Source organism: Suncus etruscus, chromosome 3 (assembly GCF_024139225.1).
Source record: "Suncus etruscus isolate mSunEtr1 chromosome 3, mSunEtr1.pri.cur, whole genome shotgun sequence".
Classification (NCBI taxonomy): Eukaryota; Metazoa; Chordata; class Mammalia; order Eulipotyphla; family Soricidae; genus Suncus; species Suncus etruscus.
In genome coordinates, this window is record NC_064850.1 from 1,998,885 (window position 1) to 2,019,405 (window position 20,521).

The window sequence follows — 20,521 nt, forward strand, 5'->3', positions numbered from 1 at the left end:
AGTCTGATACGAATACAAAAGAAACAGATTGTAGAAAGAGCTACTTTTCTTTGTTGTGAGGACATAGCAGGTATTGAGAGTTTACTTCTAGCCCCCCACTTAGGAATTATTCCTAGTGGTACTTGAGGGACCATATGGGATATCGAAAATTGAACCTAGGTTGATCACTTGAAAGACAAACACACTAACTACTATACTATCACTCTTGTCTCTAAGCACTACTTCTTAAGCATAAATTTTACAGAAATTTATTCCATAAAGAAATTCCCTAACTCAAAATTTAATAAGACGGTCCATAATATAATATCCCTTGTACAGAATACAAATTAGAGATCCCTGGATTTAAATCTTTCAATAGAAATTACATCTACTATCTTTATCTACATTCAAAGATAAAGTCTTCTTGCTTTGGCCTACTGCATAATATATTTGTCTTCATTACAGGCTGATATAGACTAGTCTATCTTTTTTTGATAGAAAACAGGTTTTATTTGGAAATACTGAGGAAGGGGAGGGAGAGGATAAGAGAGAGAAAAAGAGTAATGAGTCACATGATCAAGAGAAAGTACAAGGTTCTCCAAAGGAGAGAGAATCCTGGCCACACCCCAGCGCGAAAATAGAAAGGACACATCCAAGAGGAGAAATGTGGATGACATGTGCTCGGGCACCATGATACTCAGGTAACACCATGTGGCAATCTTTAAGTCATATTCTACTATTTACCTTAAAGTGAAGTAAAACGGCGGCTACTTCTCTCATTCTGGAGATTTCACCTCTTCTTTGAGCATTAGTAAATTCCAGAATCAATTGGCATTCTAAATCATGGTATTTACCTAAAAACAATAAAGTCATTCAGAGAGAGCCAAAGTATCTAAGTTATTAGTAGTATATAAGTCATTTATCAATATAATGACTAAGGATCTACCTGCCTTTGAAAGTATAAACAGGTTATCGGGTCACAGTCTGTGGATCTAGCCTCTATCCGGTATGGTGGCATATACATTTCTATATACAAATTATATATATATAAATGGCATATAAATGTCTATATACAAAAAAACTTCCGAACTGGTGAAAGAACTGATATCCCCAAAGATTGTCTGCCAGATGCCACTATTACTTAAAAAAAAAGTGCCTGCTTGTTGGGAAAAAAAAAATCTGGATGTATTTTCTGACAGTAATAGGAAAAAAATCTTAAACCTGAAGCTATGAAAGGAGAAGACAACCATAGAAAATAGAACTTTGTGGGGCCGGAGAGGTAACATGGAGTTAAGGCATTTGCCTTTCATGCAGGAGGTCATCAGTTTGAATCCCAGCATCCCATATGGTCCCCTGTGCCTACCAGGAGCAATTTCTGAGCATGGAGTCAGGAATAACCCCTGAGCACTGCTGGGTGTGACCCAAAAACCACAAAAAAAAAAAAAAAGAAAGAAAAGAAAAGAAAACTTTGTACTTGAATAAAGGCAGATAACACCAAATTTCATCTTAAGAGAGTATGTGAGGGGGCTGGAGAGATAGCATGGAGATAAGGCATTTGCCTTGCATGCAGAAGATCGGTGGTTAGAATCCCAGCATCCCATATGGTTCCCTCAGCCTGCCAGGAGCGACTTACGAGCATAGAGCCAGGAGGAACCCCTGAGCGCTGCAGGGTGGGACCCAAAAACCAAAAACCAAAATAAAAAAAAGAGAGAGAGAGAAAATGTGAAGGGCCAGGAAAAAAATATGCCTGGCATGCAGGAGAGACATGGATCACAGCCCTGGCACCAAAACAGAAAAAAAAAGAAAGGAAGGAAGGAAGGAAACCAAGAAAAAGATACAATGTGACACTGTAATCTTTAATTCACCAGTCTTAAAACTATTATGGTTCTGAGTCTAAACTGTTGATTATTCTATAGTAACCAAAAGCAATGCCAAGAGGTTCAACTATATATACATTTTCCTTTTTCAGATACTTGTGGAAAATAGGTGGTTCTTTCACAACCTTTTATTACGGCCTATCAAATTAGCCAACTTTCCAGAAAGTCCGAAAATACAGCTTTTTCAAGAAATCTAGAACTATCTGCCTTATACAATGCCTCGAGAGATAGGGAAGAAAAAAACAAAAAGAGATAGGAAAGACCTATCGTAAGAAGCAAATTAGGAGCCTGGTCCAGCTGAGACCCCTCAAGCATTCTCAGAAAAGGGGTCTTGGGAGGGAGGGTAGGACTGGGCAGATTCCCCTTTCAGCATGAACTACAACAGCCCGATGTCACACCCTACTCCCTCCAACAGAAATGGCCCAGATCCGCGACTTAACCTTTTTTAAAACTGCCAAACCACCAAACTTCTCTCTCACCAATATATAGATTCTGCATCAAGTGGATGCAAGTGTCCATGTGACACCTCAAAATTTCATAGTGGTATCAGCCGCATAGTAGTATCACAGGAAATCTGACAGGAAAGTACACAGCAATTGACCGAGCTAAGTAAGCCTAAAGAGTAACAGAAGGAACAACCAGCACCAACTGTAGCCCAGTAAATCCTTAGACAAAGACTTTGGTAACATCACTAATAAAACAATTACTTCAGGGGCCAAAGAGATAGCACAAAGGTAGGGTGTTTGCCTGGCATGCAGCCAACCCAGGACAGAGGCTAGTTTGATTCCTGGCATCCCATATGGTACCCGGAGCTTACCAGGGGCAATTTCTGAGCAAAGAGCCAGGAATGAACTGAGTGCCAACAAGTATGACCCCAAAACCAAAAACCAAAACAAACAAACAAACAATTACTTCAAATTGACCCTTGTTGATCTAAGTTTCAATACCTGCATTTGTCTTTCTGTTGTAACAAATAATAAGACGTAAATTTATTTGTGGCTACATGGAGGCAGGCTAAGGTGGCAGGTGGGGAACTGGAGACACTAGTGAAAGGAAGGTCACAATGGTGATAAAGTTGGTGTTTGAATATTTAATGTCTAAAATGATGATTATGAACAACTTGGCAAATCAATGTTATAATTAACATTAAAGAAAAAAGGTGGGCTGGAGAGATAGCTCCGCGGTAGCGTGTTTGCCTTGCAAGCGCTGACCCGCGACCAATGGTGGTTTGAATCCCGGGATTCCATATGGTCCCCGTGCCAGCCAGGAGTGATTTCTGAGCAGAGAGCTAGGAGTAAACCCTGAGCATTGCCGGGTGTGGCCCAAAAACCAAAAAGAAAAAAAAAAAAAAAAAAAAAACAGAGTTAACTTTAGGGGCCAGCGAGATAGCATGGAGGTGAGGCATTTGCCTTCCATGCAGAAGGACGGTGGTTCGAATCCCGGCATCCCATATGTTCCCCCATGCCTACCAGGGGCAATTTCTGAGCGTAGAGCCAGGAGTAACCCCTGAGTGCTGCCGAGTGTGACCCCCCCCCCCAAAAAGGGAAAAAGGCAAATTAGAAAATAAAAAATAAAAATTCATTATCTTTAAAAGACTTAAAAAAAAAACTAAGTTTGTAGTAGAAAAATATTTATGGATACAAAACAATGTATAAGGTATACTAACAGAAAAACATAAAGTATAAAATTTTATCATATACTGTGCTATCAATTATTTTTAAATAATGGTGATAATAGAAATTATATTATATATACACATATGCATGTAGAGGCAACTAATATCCTCTGCTTATATAAAGAGAATACCCAAGAAAACTGGTAATGATTATATCAAGGAAGAGGAATCAAATCCAGGAAAGAGTAAGAGAACTTTGTTTACACTATCTCTTCTTTAAATGTTCATTTGCTTTTCCTTTAAAACAAGTAAATACATATACATACATAGTACACATTCCAAACAGTTAAATAAAGAGAACCCCACTTACTTGCGATTTTGGATTTTACTTCTGAAAATCTGAAACATAAAAGGCCAAAGATGAGTTTCCGTGGCTATGTCAAAAATAGCACAGAAACCAAAGATGCTACTAAAAGGGAAAACAGGCTTTGGGGCTATCTGGGACCTCTCTAAGATAGAGGGAAGGAAGGAGGGGGCAGGGGAAGAGAGGAGATATAGGGCTTGCTTGAGTTTGAACATTTGGCTCTTTATCCTCACTCTCCCCCAAAAGAAAGAAGTCGAGGAAAGAGGACTAGCGAGGAGAAAATCCACTGAGAACAAATGTGGGCAGTTGAGCTGGTTCTCTTTAGAAAATTCAGACTAACCAATCTTAGATGAGGCCTATGGTACTGCTCATGACAAGTTATCATCATACAATATCTAGCACCACATAGGGCATCCGTTGTGCTTCACTGCGTTATCCTAGGGTCCCCCTCACGGAGCCTGACCCCTGGAAAACTCAGTTCAGAAAAACAGTTCTGTGGCCTTTGGCCATTGTTGTTCTCTATGATTCTTTATATTCTACATATGAGAGATACAAAATCATTATTATTGTGACATGTTAGCTATAATAGTTAAAAGTGGAAATAAAAAAGCTTTGAAATGCTATTACAGTAATTTAAAACAGTCTCAATTTTCATAATGTTGCCTACAGTATGTTCTTGTATTTTATTTTCTCTTTTACTTTCCTCCAGTATTTATATAGATATGTACATTTTTCTCTTCCCACACAAACTCAAAAATCTAATTTGTGTATATTTTTTCCTAACTCCTGTCCCAGCAGTACAGCCAATGCTTTTCTTCGAGACAAATGAGTAGATCAAGCAGAACTCACAAATTACTTTAAATATACACTATAAATTTTAAATTAATAAAAAATAATACATTTTTTAAATTAAATTTCTCTATATGGCAGTCCCAAGACTGTTATTCCATAACTCCTAGCTAGAATTTCAGTGTCATTTTAAATGCACTTGATGGTATCTCTATTTCCCCTTTTTGGAATCCTCTCATATGAAGTTTCATTACTGTTAAACAATGATAAACCCAATACACAAAAGCAGTCTTAAAACTAGAAAAATGATGTAGTCATTAAGAAGAACCCAGTCATGTTCCTCCTATCAGCAACTCAATCTTGGTAAAATGAAAACTAAAATATCACAATTTTCATATAACAAAGTACAAAAAATAAAAATTTCTCAGGTCCGGAAAGACAGCATTAGGAGGTAGAACATTTATTTGCCCTGCATGCAGCCAACTCAGATTTAATCCCCAGCACTCCGTACAGTCCCTCAAGCCTTCCAGGAGTAATTTTTGAGTGCAAAGCCAATAGCAACCTGAGTACTGCCGAAGATGGCCCAAAAACCAAAAATCATAAAACAAGAAATATAAAATTTCTCACTTTATAATTTCCATCAATTTTTTCCAGAAGAAAGCATATCATTAAATTTAGAGTAGACCATCTTTTTTAAATTAATGTAATATTGGGGCCGGGCGGTGGCGCTGAAGGTAAGGTGCCTGCCTTGCCTGCACTAGCCTTGGACGGACCGCGGTTCGATCCCCCGGTGTCCCATATGGTCCCCCAAGCCAGGAGCAACTTCTGAGCACATAGCCAGGAGTAACCCCTGAGCATTACCGGGTGTGGCCCAAAAACCCCCCCCAAAAAAAATTAATGTAATATTGTATCTTGTACATGAATGACTCAAAATCTTGATAAAGTCATATTAAAATTCTACAAAGAATGATAAAATTTGATTCCATAAATTATGTCATATACAAATATTGGGAAATAAATTTACCTATCAAATGGCAACTCCTGCGCAATTAGGTGCAACTTCTGAATAATGTCTGCAGCCTCCTTTATCTATTAATAAATAAAAGCAGTTAATTTTTATCAAATACATAACAAATCCTGTATCTGATATGCTAATAATCCCATATGTATGCCCAAAGATCTTCACACAAACAGTTGACTTTAGAATCTGTAACAAACAAAATCTTGTGAATAGAAATACATCAATAATGAGCCAACAACAACAAAAAATTGAAATCCTGTTGTATGCATCTTTAAATGCAGGTAACTGATATTCTACCAATTTAAAAAGTGATTTAATGTTTCTTATTGTTAAATTTATAAATTTATAAAATTTATATTTATCCTTTAAATTTCAAAATAGTACTTTACTACCTGATGATATGTATGATCATTCTGACATTAAGAGACAAGAAGAGCTATCATAGATTTTCCTAATCTCCCGTAAGGTATTCTGAGAATACTGATTTAGGGTGTCACTCACGTCTTACACACACTGTGGGACTGTACACCATCCCAATGTCTCAACAGTGAGGCTCGCCTTTCTTGTCTCTCCTAATCAGTTCGTCATTATCACTTGCAATAACCACACATGAACTCTATCGTGTTTTATATCATAATACTGGGGAATGAAGTCAGCTGCCTGTAAGGCATGCACCTTACCCACTATTATCTCTCTGGCCCCTGGAGTGTCATAATTTCTCCATGTCCTCTAGTTGTATAGTTATGTCTCTCTTTTTCTCCTCAACAATATCCCTAACAGAAAGAAATTGCCTGATGCAAACTTGACTCTATGTCTGCATCTGGAGTTTGTTCTTTGTTCCAAATATGTGCTTTTTACAATCTGGTTAAGGTAGCAAGGATTGCGGCAATAAATTATCATTATTTTTATGGTTAATTCTTTTATAGAATTATTTAAAGCTCTAAAAACCATCCATTTATTAAAATATATAACTGGGATGTAGGGTTGGTTGTACAATGGTTAGAACAACACGTAGTATATACACCTGGCCCAGTTTCACTCCCACTCATAGTTCCCTAGCACTGTTGAATACAGTCCCAGAGGAGATATGGAGCAACAACACAACCACTGGCCTTTACAGGGAACCAATGGCCTGAAGTCCCAGATAGCATGGGAGTGCCCCGTTACAAAAGACAGAAATGGTGGGGCCGGGCGGTGGCGCTAGAGGTAAGGTGCCTGCCTTGCCAGCGCTAGCCTTGGACGGACCGCGGTTCGATCCCCCGGTGTCCCATATGGTCCCCCAAGCCAGGAGCGACTTCTGAGCGCATAGCCAGGAGTAACCCCTGAGCATCACTGGGTGTGGCCCAAAAACCAAAAAAAAAAAAGACAGAAATGGCTCCTGTTGGCCATATGCCCTCCACGGGGTCCTTCAAAAGGCTCAAGTTATGGTCTGCAAAGTTGCCCTCTACAGCTCCAGTAGTTCTTCTGGGACAGTGCCAGGGAAAGGCCGTGGGGGGTAGGGGGGGAAGAACCCTACTAGGACAGTACCAGGAAAAAGTGGTGGTGGGGGAGGAATCTGGATTCTCTTCAGGAAGGATCTATGCCTCACACTAAGTTGAGAAGCTTTTTGTGTGCAAATGAGCAGCACCATACCTTGAGCACCACTTGCCATGGTCCCTGAGAGCCACTGGATGATATCTCCGCAAAAAAAACACCAATTGGTCAGAGCAAGAGCACATGGTAGGTCGCTTGCCTTGTATATGGCCATCCTGGGCCCCGGCATTCCGTATGGTCTCCTGAGCCTGCCAGGGGCAACCTCTGAGCACCACAGGGTGTGGCCCAACCTTTCCCCCACAAAAACCAAACAACCAAAAAGGCCAATTCAGATTTTTTAATTCTTCTTGGTGAAAACTATGGTTATCTTTTTATAAAAACAGCACTGTCAGAGATTACTGGTCCAAAAATCAAATCAAATCAAATAAATAAAAAAAATAGTCAATTATTAAAGACAAGCAATTATGAAGAGAATTCTCAGAGTATGTTTTTTTTTTTTGGGGGGGGGAGGCTAGGAATCATACCTGACTATGCTCAGGAGTTACTCCTGGCTTTGCACTTAGGACTCACTCCTAGCAGTGCTCGAGAGATTATATGAGAGGCCAGGGATCCAGACTAACCATATGTATGGCAAGTGCCTTACCTGCTAAGCTATCACTCTGGCCCCTATCTTAGTATTTCTAAACTACTGAAACTTCATATACAAATATGCTAAACAATAGTTTATGAAAAAAAAAGGGGGGGGGGATAAAAGAAAAAAGAGCAATCTGAGGTTAGGGAGAATGCTCAAGGGGCAGAAATGCATTCCTTGCATGTGCTTTGCCCCAAATTCTATACCTGTTGTTAAAAGACACCTAAACATGAGGGTCTAGCAGTCCCTGAGATCCATCAGTATAGCCCTGATGACCGCAAGCACAGCCAGGGTAACCCTCATAATGCCTAGCATCTTCAGGCCTGAACATACTATTACCAGTTCTTTTTTTTTTTTCTATGACCAGTTCTTAATAAATCATCCAAACTATACAACGAGGCTGAGTATGGCCAGAAGTGATCCCTTGATGCCCTCCGAAAAGAAAAAAAAATCTGCAATCTGTAGGCAAGTATACTAACCTCAGAACAATGTACTTCACAACAATAAAAACTTGTAAGGTATTTTTTAGTGGTTTAAATTCAGTCTGATGAAAAGTCATAGCGGGAGATAACATTAGGGTGATGGGACTAACGTTCTAATCTACTTTTAATCCTTTTGACAATGCTTACCTTTTCAGAATTCGTAAAAACATCAGATTTTAATTCTCCATCTAGAAACTCATTAAAGTATTTCATCAATTTCTGAGCCTCTACTGCCCGTTGTCTGGGTGTGTTTACCCCCTCCAACTGGTCTCCAAGGTGACAGACCTTGGTTGCCACGTAGCTGATGTGCTCGTCAAGTTCTTGGAAATGTTGGAAGGCAACCTGGGGAAAAATGTACATGACCATAAGATGCCAGAGAATCCAGCCAGGTTAAAAGTTGGTAAATCAAAACTATAGCTACTTCTACTCTGCAATCTATGTGTCTAAAAATAACAGGGAACTGATACAAGAATACAGAGGGGTTAAGGTGCTTGCCTTGCAGAAAGCTGAGGGCCCATCCTTGGCTCTACACAATCCCCCTTCACTGTCAGGAGTAATCCCTGAGCAAAAAGCCAGGGGTAAAACCTGAACACCATTATGTGTGGCCCTCAAAGAAAACAATCAAATATTCTATTCTATTCTATTATATATGGGTTTAAAAAAAAGAGAGAGAGATGCAGAGTTTAGATTGCTGAATAATCAACAACTAAAAAGTAGCAGAGTACAACACTATTGCTTATTTGTGAACTATCAACCTCACTATTATTATCAAAGGATAAGTTCATTATGAGCACTTGAACTCTACCTTACAGTGATCATTTTAAAAAACTGTCTTATGTGGGGCTGGAGAGATAGCATGGAGGTAAGGTGTTTGCCTTGCATGCAGAAGCATGGTGATTCGAATCCCGGCATCCCATATGGTCCCCTGAGCCTGCCAGGAGAGATTTCTGAGTACAGAGCCAGGAGTAGGCCCTGAGCACTTCCGGGTATCCCCCCACAACCCCCCCCCAAAAAAAAAGAATTATTTTAAGGGCCGGAGCAATAGTACAGCAGGTAGTGCATTCTGCTTGGGTGCAGCTGACCTAAGTTTGATCCTTGGTCTCCTGAGTCCGTCAGGAGTGATTCCTGAGTGCAGAGCCCAGAGTAACCTCTGAGCAGCACTGGGTATGGCCCAAAAACAAAAACAAAATGAAACAAAAAATTATTTTAAGACTTTTCAAGAACGTAGAACTGGAAGGAAATAAAAATAGCCCAAATAAACTAGACATCCATCACTTAGCTGTAAGTTTACCTGATTGCTTTTCTGGAGTTCTTGAACCTTCTTTGCAAATTCCTTCGATTCTTTCTGACACTGTTGCTCTAGTTTTTCTACTTTCCTTTGAATTTTTTCATCCATCAGCTGAAGTTCTTGAATATGATTTACAAATTCTTCTAACAATCTAATAAGAAATTAGAATATGCATTAACCCATCAATGATTAATCATTAGAAACTGACCAGTTCAATAACAACTGCAAGTACAGTATTTCTGGGTGGGGAGTTTGGGTACAACACTTGGAGGGCCTTACAAGCTACTCCTGGCTCTGTGCTCAAGGGATAACTCAGGGGTTCACATGTGGTGCAAGGGTCAGCCACATGCAAGGCAAGTGTCTTAATCCATGCATTGTCTCTCTTGTCCTATTAATACAATTTTAATACACATTGCTGATTCAGTGACGATAGTTTTCTCTAATATCTTAACTAAGAATGTCTTTGGGTCAGGCCAGGGTTGTGGCTTAAATGGCAGAGGCTGAATAAGGCTCTGGGTTTGATTCCTCACAGAGCAAGACCTTTCTGCACCACTAGGTGTGTGGCATTGGTAGACTACAAGACCACTCAACAACACCCCCCCCACCACAAAAGATTTTTTTTCGGGGGGCCCACACCCGGCAGTGCTCAGGGGTAACTCCTGGCTGTCTGCTCAGAAATAGCTCCTGGCAGGCACGGGGGACCCTATGGGACACCGAGACTCGAATCAACCACCTTTGGTCCTGGATCGGCTGCTTGCAAGGCAAATGCCACTGTGCTATCTCTCTGGGCCCTCCCAAAAGATTTCTAACGTTAATAAGATCAAGTCTCTGTGACTTCATAAATTCTTCATAGCTTTGTAGAGACAATAAAGCTTTACATTACAAAATATAGTCAATTTTTTAACTGCTAAGTTTTCAGTGGTTTTTGATGTGAATTTAAATCTCACCTAGAATCACTAGTAATCCCCAGAATAGAAATAAATTATAGTTTAAAAAATTGGGAAAGAGAAAATATTATCTTAAAAAATGTATTGTGTTCCACAGAGCACAGTGCTTTTTGTTGCCCCAGTTTACAACTACACTTAAAACTACCTATTTGATGTCTTTATTTTAAAGGTAGTCCCCACCTTTTCTCATCTACTGCTAATTGAAGAAAAACGCCAATGGTCTAGATAAGATCCCAGAACCACATAGTCCCTAAACACTGAGCCAGGAGCTCCTGAACATCAATGTGTATCCAAAGAACACAACCAAAAAATGCACTCTTACAGCTTAATAAACCATTCAGAACAGTTAAATAATCTTCAAAATAATGCACAAACGGGGAAGGGGGGTCAATTCCAAATTTCTAATGCTTATTTCCCTTATTGGCCAAGTGCTAGTGAAAATTCTTTTAACTAATTTTTTTTTTTTTTTTTTTTTGGTTTTTGGGCCACACCGGTGACACTCAGGGGTTACTCCTGGCTATGCGCTCAGAAAATGCTCCCAGCTTGGGAGACCATATGGGATGCCAGGGGATCTAACGGCAGTCCGTGCTAGGCCTTACCGCATGCACCACTGCTCTGGCCCCTCTCTTACCTAAATATTAAAGACACATTTCTAGTCCATACACAAATTTGGACTAGAGGTTGGGTCTCTGGGGGTGGGGAGTATTTTTTTACTTCACCTTTTAGGATCAAATGCTTCAGGGCCCCCTCTCGAGCCTCCTCCTGGAGTTCGCCATACAAGACGTTCGATATATTCATCGGCCACAAAAGGCTCCTGTTTATAAAATAAATATTACTTTGAAATTTTACAGAAGATCAAGAGTGAAAAAGTTCTAATATGCGAGAACATAAAATTGAATTAAGTTATTAGTTATTTAAATACATAAATGATCAAAACTGCAAAAACTCTTCAACTCAAAATCTTAATGAAACTTAAAATTCACTAGTATCAGGGCTGAAGAGATAGCACAGCAGTAGGGCATCTGCCTTGCACACAGCCAATCCAGTTCGACAGTGGTTCGAACCCAGGCATCCCAGATGGTCCTCCCAGCAGGTCCTCCCTCAGATTTCTGAGCACAGAGCCCTGAGCACCACCGGATGTGACCCAAAAATGAAAACAAAAACAAAGAAGATTCACTAGTAACGAATTAAGATAAAATCGTCATGTTTTTAACCTCACAATCTTTAAAATAATATGCCATATCTGAAACGGCAAAGAAAATTCACACGATTTTAAAAATCTTAACGTATGATATTGGAAGTCAAGTAACAATTTGACATCAATAGTTACAAATATTCATAACCATACCCTACAATTCTTTTATAATTCTAAACAAGTATTTTTTTTCTGAATGCAACATGTATATAACACTGAAAAAATATATGTGTAATGAAGTATATAAAGCATATGTCGTAAAAAAATTATTTAACATATTCAGGGCTAGGATGATATTACAGGGCACTGGTCTTGCTTGAGACTGACTCGGATTCAATGCCAAGTACCCAAGATAGTCCCTGAGCCCTTCTGGACTGATCCCTAAGCTTAGAGCCAGGAGTAAACTCTACATACACAACTGGATGACCCCTCAAATTATTTGATATAGTCAATAAAATTACTATTAAAAATTTATAACACATCTAAGTTCATGTTTGAAACTATATTCATATTAAAATCACGTTATTAAGAAATTAATTAAGAAAATGAGAAAACTGCTCACATGTAACAAATACCTGATGAAAAAGGAAGAGTATAAAATTTAATCAAATTTTCTCCAGAAAAATTAATAACTTATTTTAAGAAAGAAATGAACCCTTGGGGCCAGAGGGACAGGACAGTGGGCAGGGCACTTGCTTTACCAACCAGGATTCAATCAGTGGCTGTGCTCAAAACTTACTAAGATCTGGGAATGGAGCGGTGGCACAGGCGGTAAAGCATTTATCTTATACACGCTAACTAGAACACACCGAGGTTCGATCCCTGGCGTCCCATATGGTCCCCCAAGCCAGGAGCGATTTCTGAGCACATAGCCAAGAGTAAGCTGAACATCACTGGGTGTGCCCCCCCCCAAAAAAAAACAATAACAACAACAACAAAAACTAAGATCTGGCTCTGTGTTCGGGGCTTATTCCTGATTAGCTCAAAAGACTGTATAGACTGCAGGGAATCCAATCAGCATTAGCTACATACAAGGCAAGCACACATTTGCTATACTATTGCTCCAGCTCCACAAAATATTTGAAGATTCCACACATTTTAGTATAAAATGCATTAATAGCCTTCAAATAATTGAAAAGAAAGTTACAATAACATATCCCCTTGGTAAGCTTTCCATTTTGGGAAACTATTATAAGCAAGGCATTAAAAGTAAAGATTGGAGACACTTGGGGGCCTCCCCAGGCATCCCCTGACGGCTTGCCTCGGCTGAGGCGTGTCTCGCTGAGGCTGTGTTTTCTGTTGGAGTTGTGGATTGTGCTGGTTTCCTTTGCTTGGCAGACACTTGGGGGCCTCCCCAGGCATCCCCTGACGGCTTGCCTCGGCTGAGGTGAGTGTTTGGGGGCCGGAGCGCGGCCGCTCCGCTGCGCTTCGCGGCCGCGCACTCCACCTCGCCAATGAGTACCACCACAACACGTAGAAAAACCCACAGTGTAAGCGAGACAATGGGGAGACTACGCAGACCAACTTCAACCATAGAGAATGAAGATGGAAACTCTGATGACCCAACAACGACCAACTACCTAAGCAGTCTTTCAGAAATGGAGTTTAGAGACGAAATATGGAGGTTGCTAACAGATATCAAAGAAAGTATAAATCAGAGCACTAATAAAAATCAAGAGAATATGAAGATAGAAATCAGAAAACTCCAAACTGAAATATCAGATCAGATAACAGGTCTGAAAAACTCAATAGACGAATTGAAGAACATAATGGATGAGTTTTCCAACAGGTTAACAGCAGCTGAGGATAGAATTAGTGCTTTAGAAGACGAGATGCATAACAACTTTACACAGCAGAAGAGATTAGAAAAAAGCCTCAAATCAAATGATCAGACAATGGAAAATTTACTCAAAGAATATGAGAAGATGAAAATAGAAGTCTTTGATAAGCTCAACAGAAACAACTTCAGAATCATTGGAGTTCCAGAGACCCAAGAAGAAAATCTTCAGGAAGAATCAATGGTTAAGAACATCATCACAGAGAAACTACCAGAGCTAAAGAAAACATGTGACCAAATCCTGCATGCCCGAAGAGTACCAGCTAAAAAAGACCCCAGTAGAAACACCCCAAGACACATCCTAGTCACCATGATGAAACCCACCGATAAAGATAGAATACTGCAAGCAGCAAGATCGAAAAGGGAAATTACATTCCACGGAGCATCCTTGAAATTTACAGCAGACCTGTCACCAGAAACACTCAAGGCCAGAAGGCAGTGGTGGGACGTAGTGGCAAAACTCAATGAAATAAATGCTTCGCCAAGAATATTGCACCCAGCAAAACTAAGTTTCAGGTTTGACGGATGTATACACGGCTTCACAGATAAACAACAGCTCAAAATCTTTGCAGACTCAAAACCAGCCTTAAAAGAAAAACTGAAAGATCTACTCTAAAAACAAGACAGAACAAAAAACACACCAAACTTCTACACAAAGATGGCAATAAATCCCATGACAATTATTTCTCTCAATGTCAATGGACTAAATGCACCAGTTAAGAGGCACAGAGTGGCGAAATGGATCAAAAAACTGAAGCCAACCTTCTGCTGTCTACAAGAAACTCACCTGAATAGTCAGAATAAACATAGACTCAAAATCAAAGGCTGGAGGAAAATCATTCAAGCAAACAACACCCTTAAAAAAGCGGGGGTGGCCATACTAATATCAGATGACACAAACTTTATACTCAGAAAAGTTGTAAGGGACAAAGATGGATATTATGTACTAATCAAGGGATTTGTACAGCAAGAAGAAATCACTCTCCTAAACATATACGCACCGAATGAGGGTCCAGCAAAGTATTTAATACAATTGTTGACAAATCTGAAGAAGGATATCAATAATAACACAATAATTGTGGGAGACCTCAACACAGGCTTGTCAACACTTGATAGGTCAACCAAATGGAAACCCAACAAAAATATACTAGACCTGCAAAGAGAAATGGATGAAAGAGGCCTAGTAGATATATATAGGGCACTCTATCCTCAGAAACCTGGATACACATTCTTTTCCAATGTACATGGATCATTCTCCAGGATAGATCATGTGCTGGCACATAAAACATACCTCCATAAAATAAAAAAGATAGACATTTTGCAGGCTGCCTTTGCTGACCACAAGGCTCTGAAGTTAGATGTGAACTGCAAAGGGACACAGAAGAAAAAATTTAACACCTGGAAGTTAAACAGCCTCATACTCAATAACCAGTGGGTCCGAGATGAAATCAAGGAGGAAATCAAAAGGTTCCTGGAAACAAATGACAATAAAGACACAAACTATCAGAACTTATGGGACACAGCAAAAGCAGTACTGAGAGGAAAATTTATAGCTTTGCAAGCACACATCAGGAAGGAAGAAGGAGCTTACCTGAGTAGCTTAATGACACAGCTAATAGAACTAGAAAGTGCTCAACAAAAGGACCCAAAAATAGGGAGACAGAAGGAAATAACAAAGCTGAGAGCAGAAATCAACGAAGTGGAAACCCAAAAAACAATCCGAAAGATCAACGAAAGCAGAAGTTGGTTCTTTGAAAAAATAAACAAGATTGATAGACCATTGGCAAAACTCACAAAGCAAAAGAAAGAGAGAAACTTGATAACGCGTATTAGAAATGAAAAGGGGGAGATCACTACAGATACTGCAGAGATTCAAAGGGTATTCAGAGAATACTTTGAGAAACTCTATGCCACTAAATATGAGAACCTGGAAGAAATGGATAAATTTCTGAACTCATATAACCTTCCACGGTTGAATAAAGAAGAGGTAGCATATCTAAACACCCCCATCACTATTGAGGAAATTAAAACTGTAATCAAAAATTTACCCAAAAACAAAAGCCCAGGCCCTGATGGATTCACGAATGAATTCTTTCAAACCTTTCAAGAGGAACTACTACCAATTCTGGCCAGGCTCTTTTATGAAATCGAAAAAACAGGAATACTTCCAAATAGCTTTTATGAAGCCAACATCACCTTAATACCAAAACCTGATAGAGATGCTGCCAAAAAAGAAAATTACAGACCAATATCCCTGATGAACACAGATGCAAAGATCCTCAACAAAATCCTGGAGAACAGGATCCAGTGCCTCATCAAGAAGATCATTCACTTTGATCAAGTAGGTTTCATCCCAGGAATGCAAGGATGGTTTAACATCCGTAAATCTATCAATATAATACACAACATAAACAACAACAAAAATAAAAATCACATGGTCATATCAATAGATGCAGAAAAAGCATTTGATAAGGTTCAACACCCATTCTTGATGAAAACTCTCAGCAAGATAGGAATAAAAGGAACCTTTCTCAACATAGTCAAAGCCATCTACCAGAAGCCAGTGGCAAATATTATCCTCAATGGAGAAAAACTAAAATCCTTTCCTCTAAATTCTGGTACAAGACAAGGCTGTCCTCTCTCACCACTCCTATTCAACATAGCACTGGAAGCACTTGCTATAGCGATTAGGCAAGAAAAAGATATCAAGGGAATCCAGATAGGAAAGGAAGAAGTCAAGCTCTCACTGTTTGCAGATGACATGATACTCTACTTAGAAAACCCTAAAGACTCTACCAAAAAGCTTCTAGAAATAATAGATTTGTATAGCAAAGTGGCAGGATACAAAATTAACACACAAAAATCAATGGCCTTTTTATACACTAATAATGATAGGGAAGAAATGGACATTAAGAGAACAATCCCATTCACATTAGTTCCACACAAACTCAAATATCTTGGAGTCAACCTGACTAAAGATGTGAAGGATCTATACAAAGAAAACTACAAAACACTGCTCCAAGAAATAAGAGAGGACACGCGGAAATGGAAACACATACCATGCTCATGGATTGGCAGGATCAACATCATTAAAATGGCAATACTTCCAAAAGCATTGTACAGATTTAACGCGATTCCTCTGAAGATACCCATGACATTTTTCAAAGAAGTGGATCAAATACTTCTGAAATTCATCTGGAACAACAAACAACCTCGAATAGCTAGAGCACTCCTTGGGAAAAGGAATATGGGAGGCATTACTTTCCCCAATTTTAAGTTGTATTACAAAGCAACAGTTATAAAAACAGCATGGTATTGGAATAAAAACAGACCCTCAGATCAGTGGAATAGGCTTGAGTACTCAGAGAAGGTTCCTCAGACATATAACCACCTTGTTTTTGATAAAGGAGCAAAAAATCCTAAATGGAGCAGGGAAAGCCTATTCAACAAGTGGTGTTGGCACAACTGGTTAACCACTTGCAAAAAAGCGAACTCAGACCCCCAGCTAACACCATATACAAAGGTAAAATCCAAATGGATTAAAGACCTTGATATCAGAACTGAAACTATAAGGTATATAGAACAACATGTAGGTGAAACACTCCAGGACATTGAGACTAAAGGCATCTTTAAGGAGGAGACAGCACTTTCCAAGCAAGTGGAAGCAGAGATAAACAGATGGGACTATATTAAGCTGAAAAGCTTCTGCATCTCAAAGGAAATAGTGCCCAGAATACAAAGGCCACCCACTGAGTGGGAGAAATTATTCACCCAATACACATCAGATAAAGGGCTAATATCCAAAATTTACAAGGTACTGACAGAACTATACAAGAAAAAAACAACTAACCCCATCAAAAAATGGGGAGAAGAAATGAACAGACACTTTGAAAAAGAAGAAAGGCAAATGGCCAAAAGGCACATGAAAAGATGTTCAACATCACTAATCGTCAGGGAGATGCAAATCAAAACTACTATGAGGTACCACCTCACGCCACTGAGATTGGCACACATCACAAGAAAGGAAAACAAGCAGTGCTGGCGGGGATGTGGAGAGAAAGGAACTCTTTTTCACTGCTGGTGGGAATGCCGTCTAGTACAACCTTTATGGAAAGCGATATGGAGATTCCTTCACAAACTGGAAATTGAGCTTCCATACGATCCAGCTATACCACTCCTAGGAATATACCCAAGAAACACAAATATACAATACAAAAAACCCTTCCTTACTCCTATATTCATTGCAGCGCTATTTACAATAGCCAGACTCTGGAAACAACCAAGATGCCCTTCAACAGATGAGTGGCTGAAGAAACTGTGGTACATATACACAATGGAATACTATGCAGCCATCAGGAGAGATGAAGTCATGAAATTTTCCAATACATGGATGTACATGGAATCTATTATGCTGAGTGAAGTAAGTCAGAGGGAGAGAGAAAGACGCAGAATGGTTTCACTCATCTATGGGCTTTAAGAAAAATGAAGGACATTTTTAACAATATCTCAGAGACAAGAGAGATGAGGGCTGGTAGGTGCAGCTCAGGACATGCAGCTCATCACATAGAGTGATGAGTGCAGTTGCAGAGATGACTACACTAAAAACTATCATAAAATGTGAATGAATGAGGGAAGTAGAAAGCCTGTCTCGAGTACAGGTGTAGGGGGGTGGGGAGGAGGGAGATCTGGGAAATTGGTGGTGGGAATGTTGCACCGGTGAAGGGGGGTGCTCTTTACATGACTGTAATCATACAACTATAATCATGTTTGTAATCACGGTGTTTAAATAAAGATAAAAAAAAAAAGTTAAAAAAATAAAATAAAATAAAAGTAAAGATTGCAAGCTACTTTTTAAATATATATATATATATATATTAGTTTAGGGGTTAGAGAGAGAGAACAGAAAGTAGGGCACTTGCTTTACATGCAACTGACACAGGTTTGATCCTCAGCATCACCAGGAGTAATTTCCTTAGTGCAAAGAAAGCTAGGAATAAACCCTGAGCATTGCAGAATGTTGTCCCCAAATAGCACAACAAACATCTATGTTCATGAGCAAAAACATGAGAATTAAGTCCTATGGATAAATTACATACACTACAAAAAAATGTTTTTTAAGTGTAGCCTTTCGGAGTCCAAGCAACAGTATAATGGATAGTGCATTTGCCCTGCACACAGCTGACTCTGATTCCCAGCATCCCAAGTTGTCCCGAGTCAATCAGGACTGATCTGTGAGTAGAGAGCCAAGAGTCAAATGTGATCCAAAAATCAAACAGAATTAAAATGTGGCCTCTTAAAATACTATCGTTAAGTAATTAATTCAGTTAATAAGAATATTCATTATCATTTAGATAGTCATGTCCATCTGACTTCTGTAGAGATAAAATATCTGATGTCAGTCCAATGACTTTTAATTAATAGAGAAACAATGACTCCAGATAAGGAGATTTATTTTTAGAGGTAATTCAAACTTCGGAGCAACTTGAACTTTAAGAAAAACATGAGAAGCACATGGAATTCTTCTAACTAGGTATGGACTATATGCTGATAATTTTTTAAAAGGGCTTACTATATTTTAAGTCTGTGCTTTGCTTTTTAAGTCTATTAGCACTGATTCGATCTTTATCTGTGAAACTGTGATTAAAAAGATGATACGATCCATATTCACAAAACTTACCTAATTTCAAATGCCTAAGTCTTCACCTCAAGAAAAGAAAATCAAGTTATTTTTTTGAAAGAGGTTAAATTAATTTAGGGACTGGCACTTTAAAAGTCGACAATACTTCCCTTAAATAATAAATATATTATTTATAAATAAGTGTCTATAAATATTGCAATCATGCTCGTACCTGTCATTTTGGGGGAAGAGGAGTCAACATAGTTGATAAAGATTTAGTAATTGAGAAAAATCCCACAGCGACTGCCAATGTCAACTCACTAGCCAGCTCCATAACTCGTTTTATTTTCCAAGAAGATGCAAACCAAGCCAGGAAAATTCACAGGTCACTAGTCTCACAGCTGCAAACTCCGGGAGGACTCTGAGGGCGTGGGTGGTTTGGGGGCTAAGAATTCTGGGTCTCCTCAGAGTGGGAGGGCTGTCCCCATCTTCTCAGAGTGAGTGAGAGTAAACAGCCTCCCTCCCTCCCGAACACACCTTTCTGTATTTCCTGAAGCGGGGCAACCACAGCTGCAGCCAAATTAACTCATCAGGCTATCTCCACAGACCCTGGAATTTCTGGAGTGCTTAGCCGCACATGCTGATACATGACACCTCGAAATCTCCCATACCAACACTCCAATAGGAACACACCAAATGAGAAGCATTTCAAATTCAACAAACAAATCCAATAGGCTGACTACTCAACAACAAAATAACTGACTTAATGATCCTATTGTGAGAGGTAACAATCTTCAGGAACTTTCTTTTACTGAAGGTTTTTCCCAACAATTCATCAACAATGGTGGAGGGAAGTTACATTGGTGATGAGATTAATGTTGGACCATGGAATGCCAGAAACAACTCTATTATGAGTAGCTCTGTAAACCACTGAGTTAAAATAAAAAAGGAAGTTTTAAAAAATGTTTAATCGTAATGTGCCAGTTTTATTAAGTGATATATATGTTCAAAAACATATAATCAAGATAAATGTTATTCATACAATTTAGAAAGCAAGCATTTTTTCATGACTCTTCAATTCTTGAAAATTACAGTATTTCGGGGCGGGCAGATCCTGGCTTCCGGCTCTCTATCCATCCTCTCTTTAGCTGGAGGCTAGCTCTAGCTGGCATGGGGTCTGAGGAGACCCCATGTGGAAGGCCTTCTCCCTAACATGGGTGCGCTGGGGGCCTTGATAGGCCCCCAGCCTTTCCCTCTTCTGCCCCCGGGCTCCAGGCCTTCTGGGGTGGCAGCCCAGGCGGCCAGACAAGGTGGGTGTCGGGGGTCCCTCCTGGATGGGGTCCCAA

The 20,521-nt window shown here is 39.5% G+C and overlaps 1 protein-coding gene across 1 annotated transcript in view; it reads right to left on the minus strand.

Annotated features, from left to right (window-relative positions):
- Positions 1-20,521, minus strand: part of EXOC5 (exocyst complex component 5) — a 49,867-nt gene that overhangs the window by 18,491 nt on the left and 10,855 nt on the right. The window contains exons 2-7 of the mRNA XM_049770369.1: positions 11,246-11,340; positions 9,583-9,730; positions 8,439-8,633; positions 5,649-5,713; positions 3,842-3,870; positions 724-833 (exon numbers count right to left, since the gene is read on the minus strand). Of these exons, the coding sequence (XP_049626326.1) occupies positions 724-833; positions 3,842-3,870; positions 5,649-5,713; positions 8,439-8,633; positions 9,583-9,730; positions 11,246-11,340 (642 nt within the window). The remainder of the gene's footprint in view (positions 1-723; positions 834-3,841; positions 3,871-5,648; positions 5,714-8,438; positions 8,634-9,582; positions 9,731-11,245; positions 11,341-20,521) is intronic.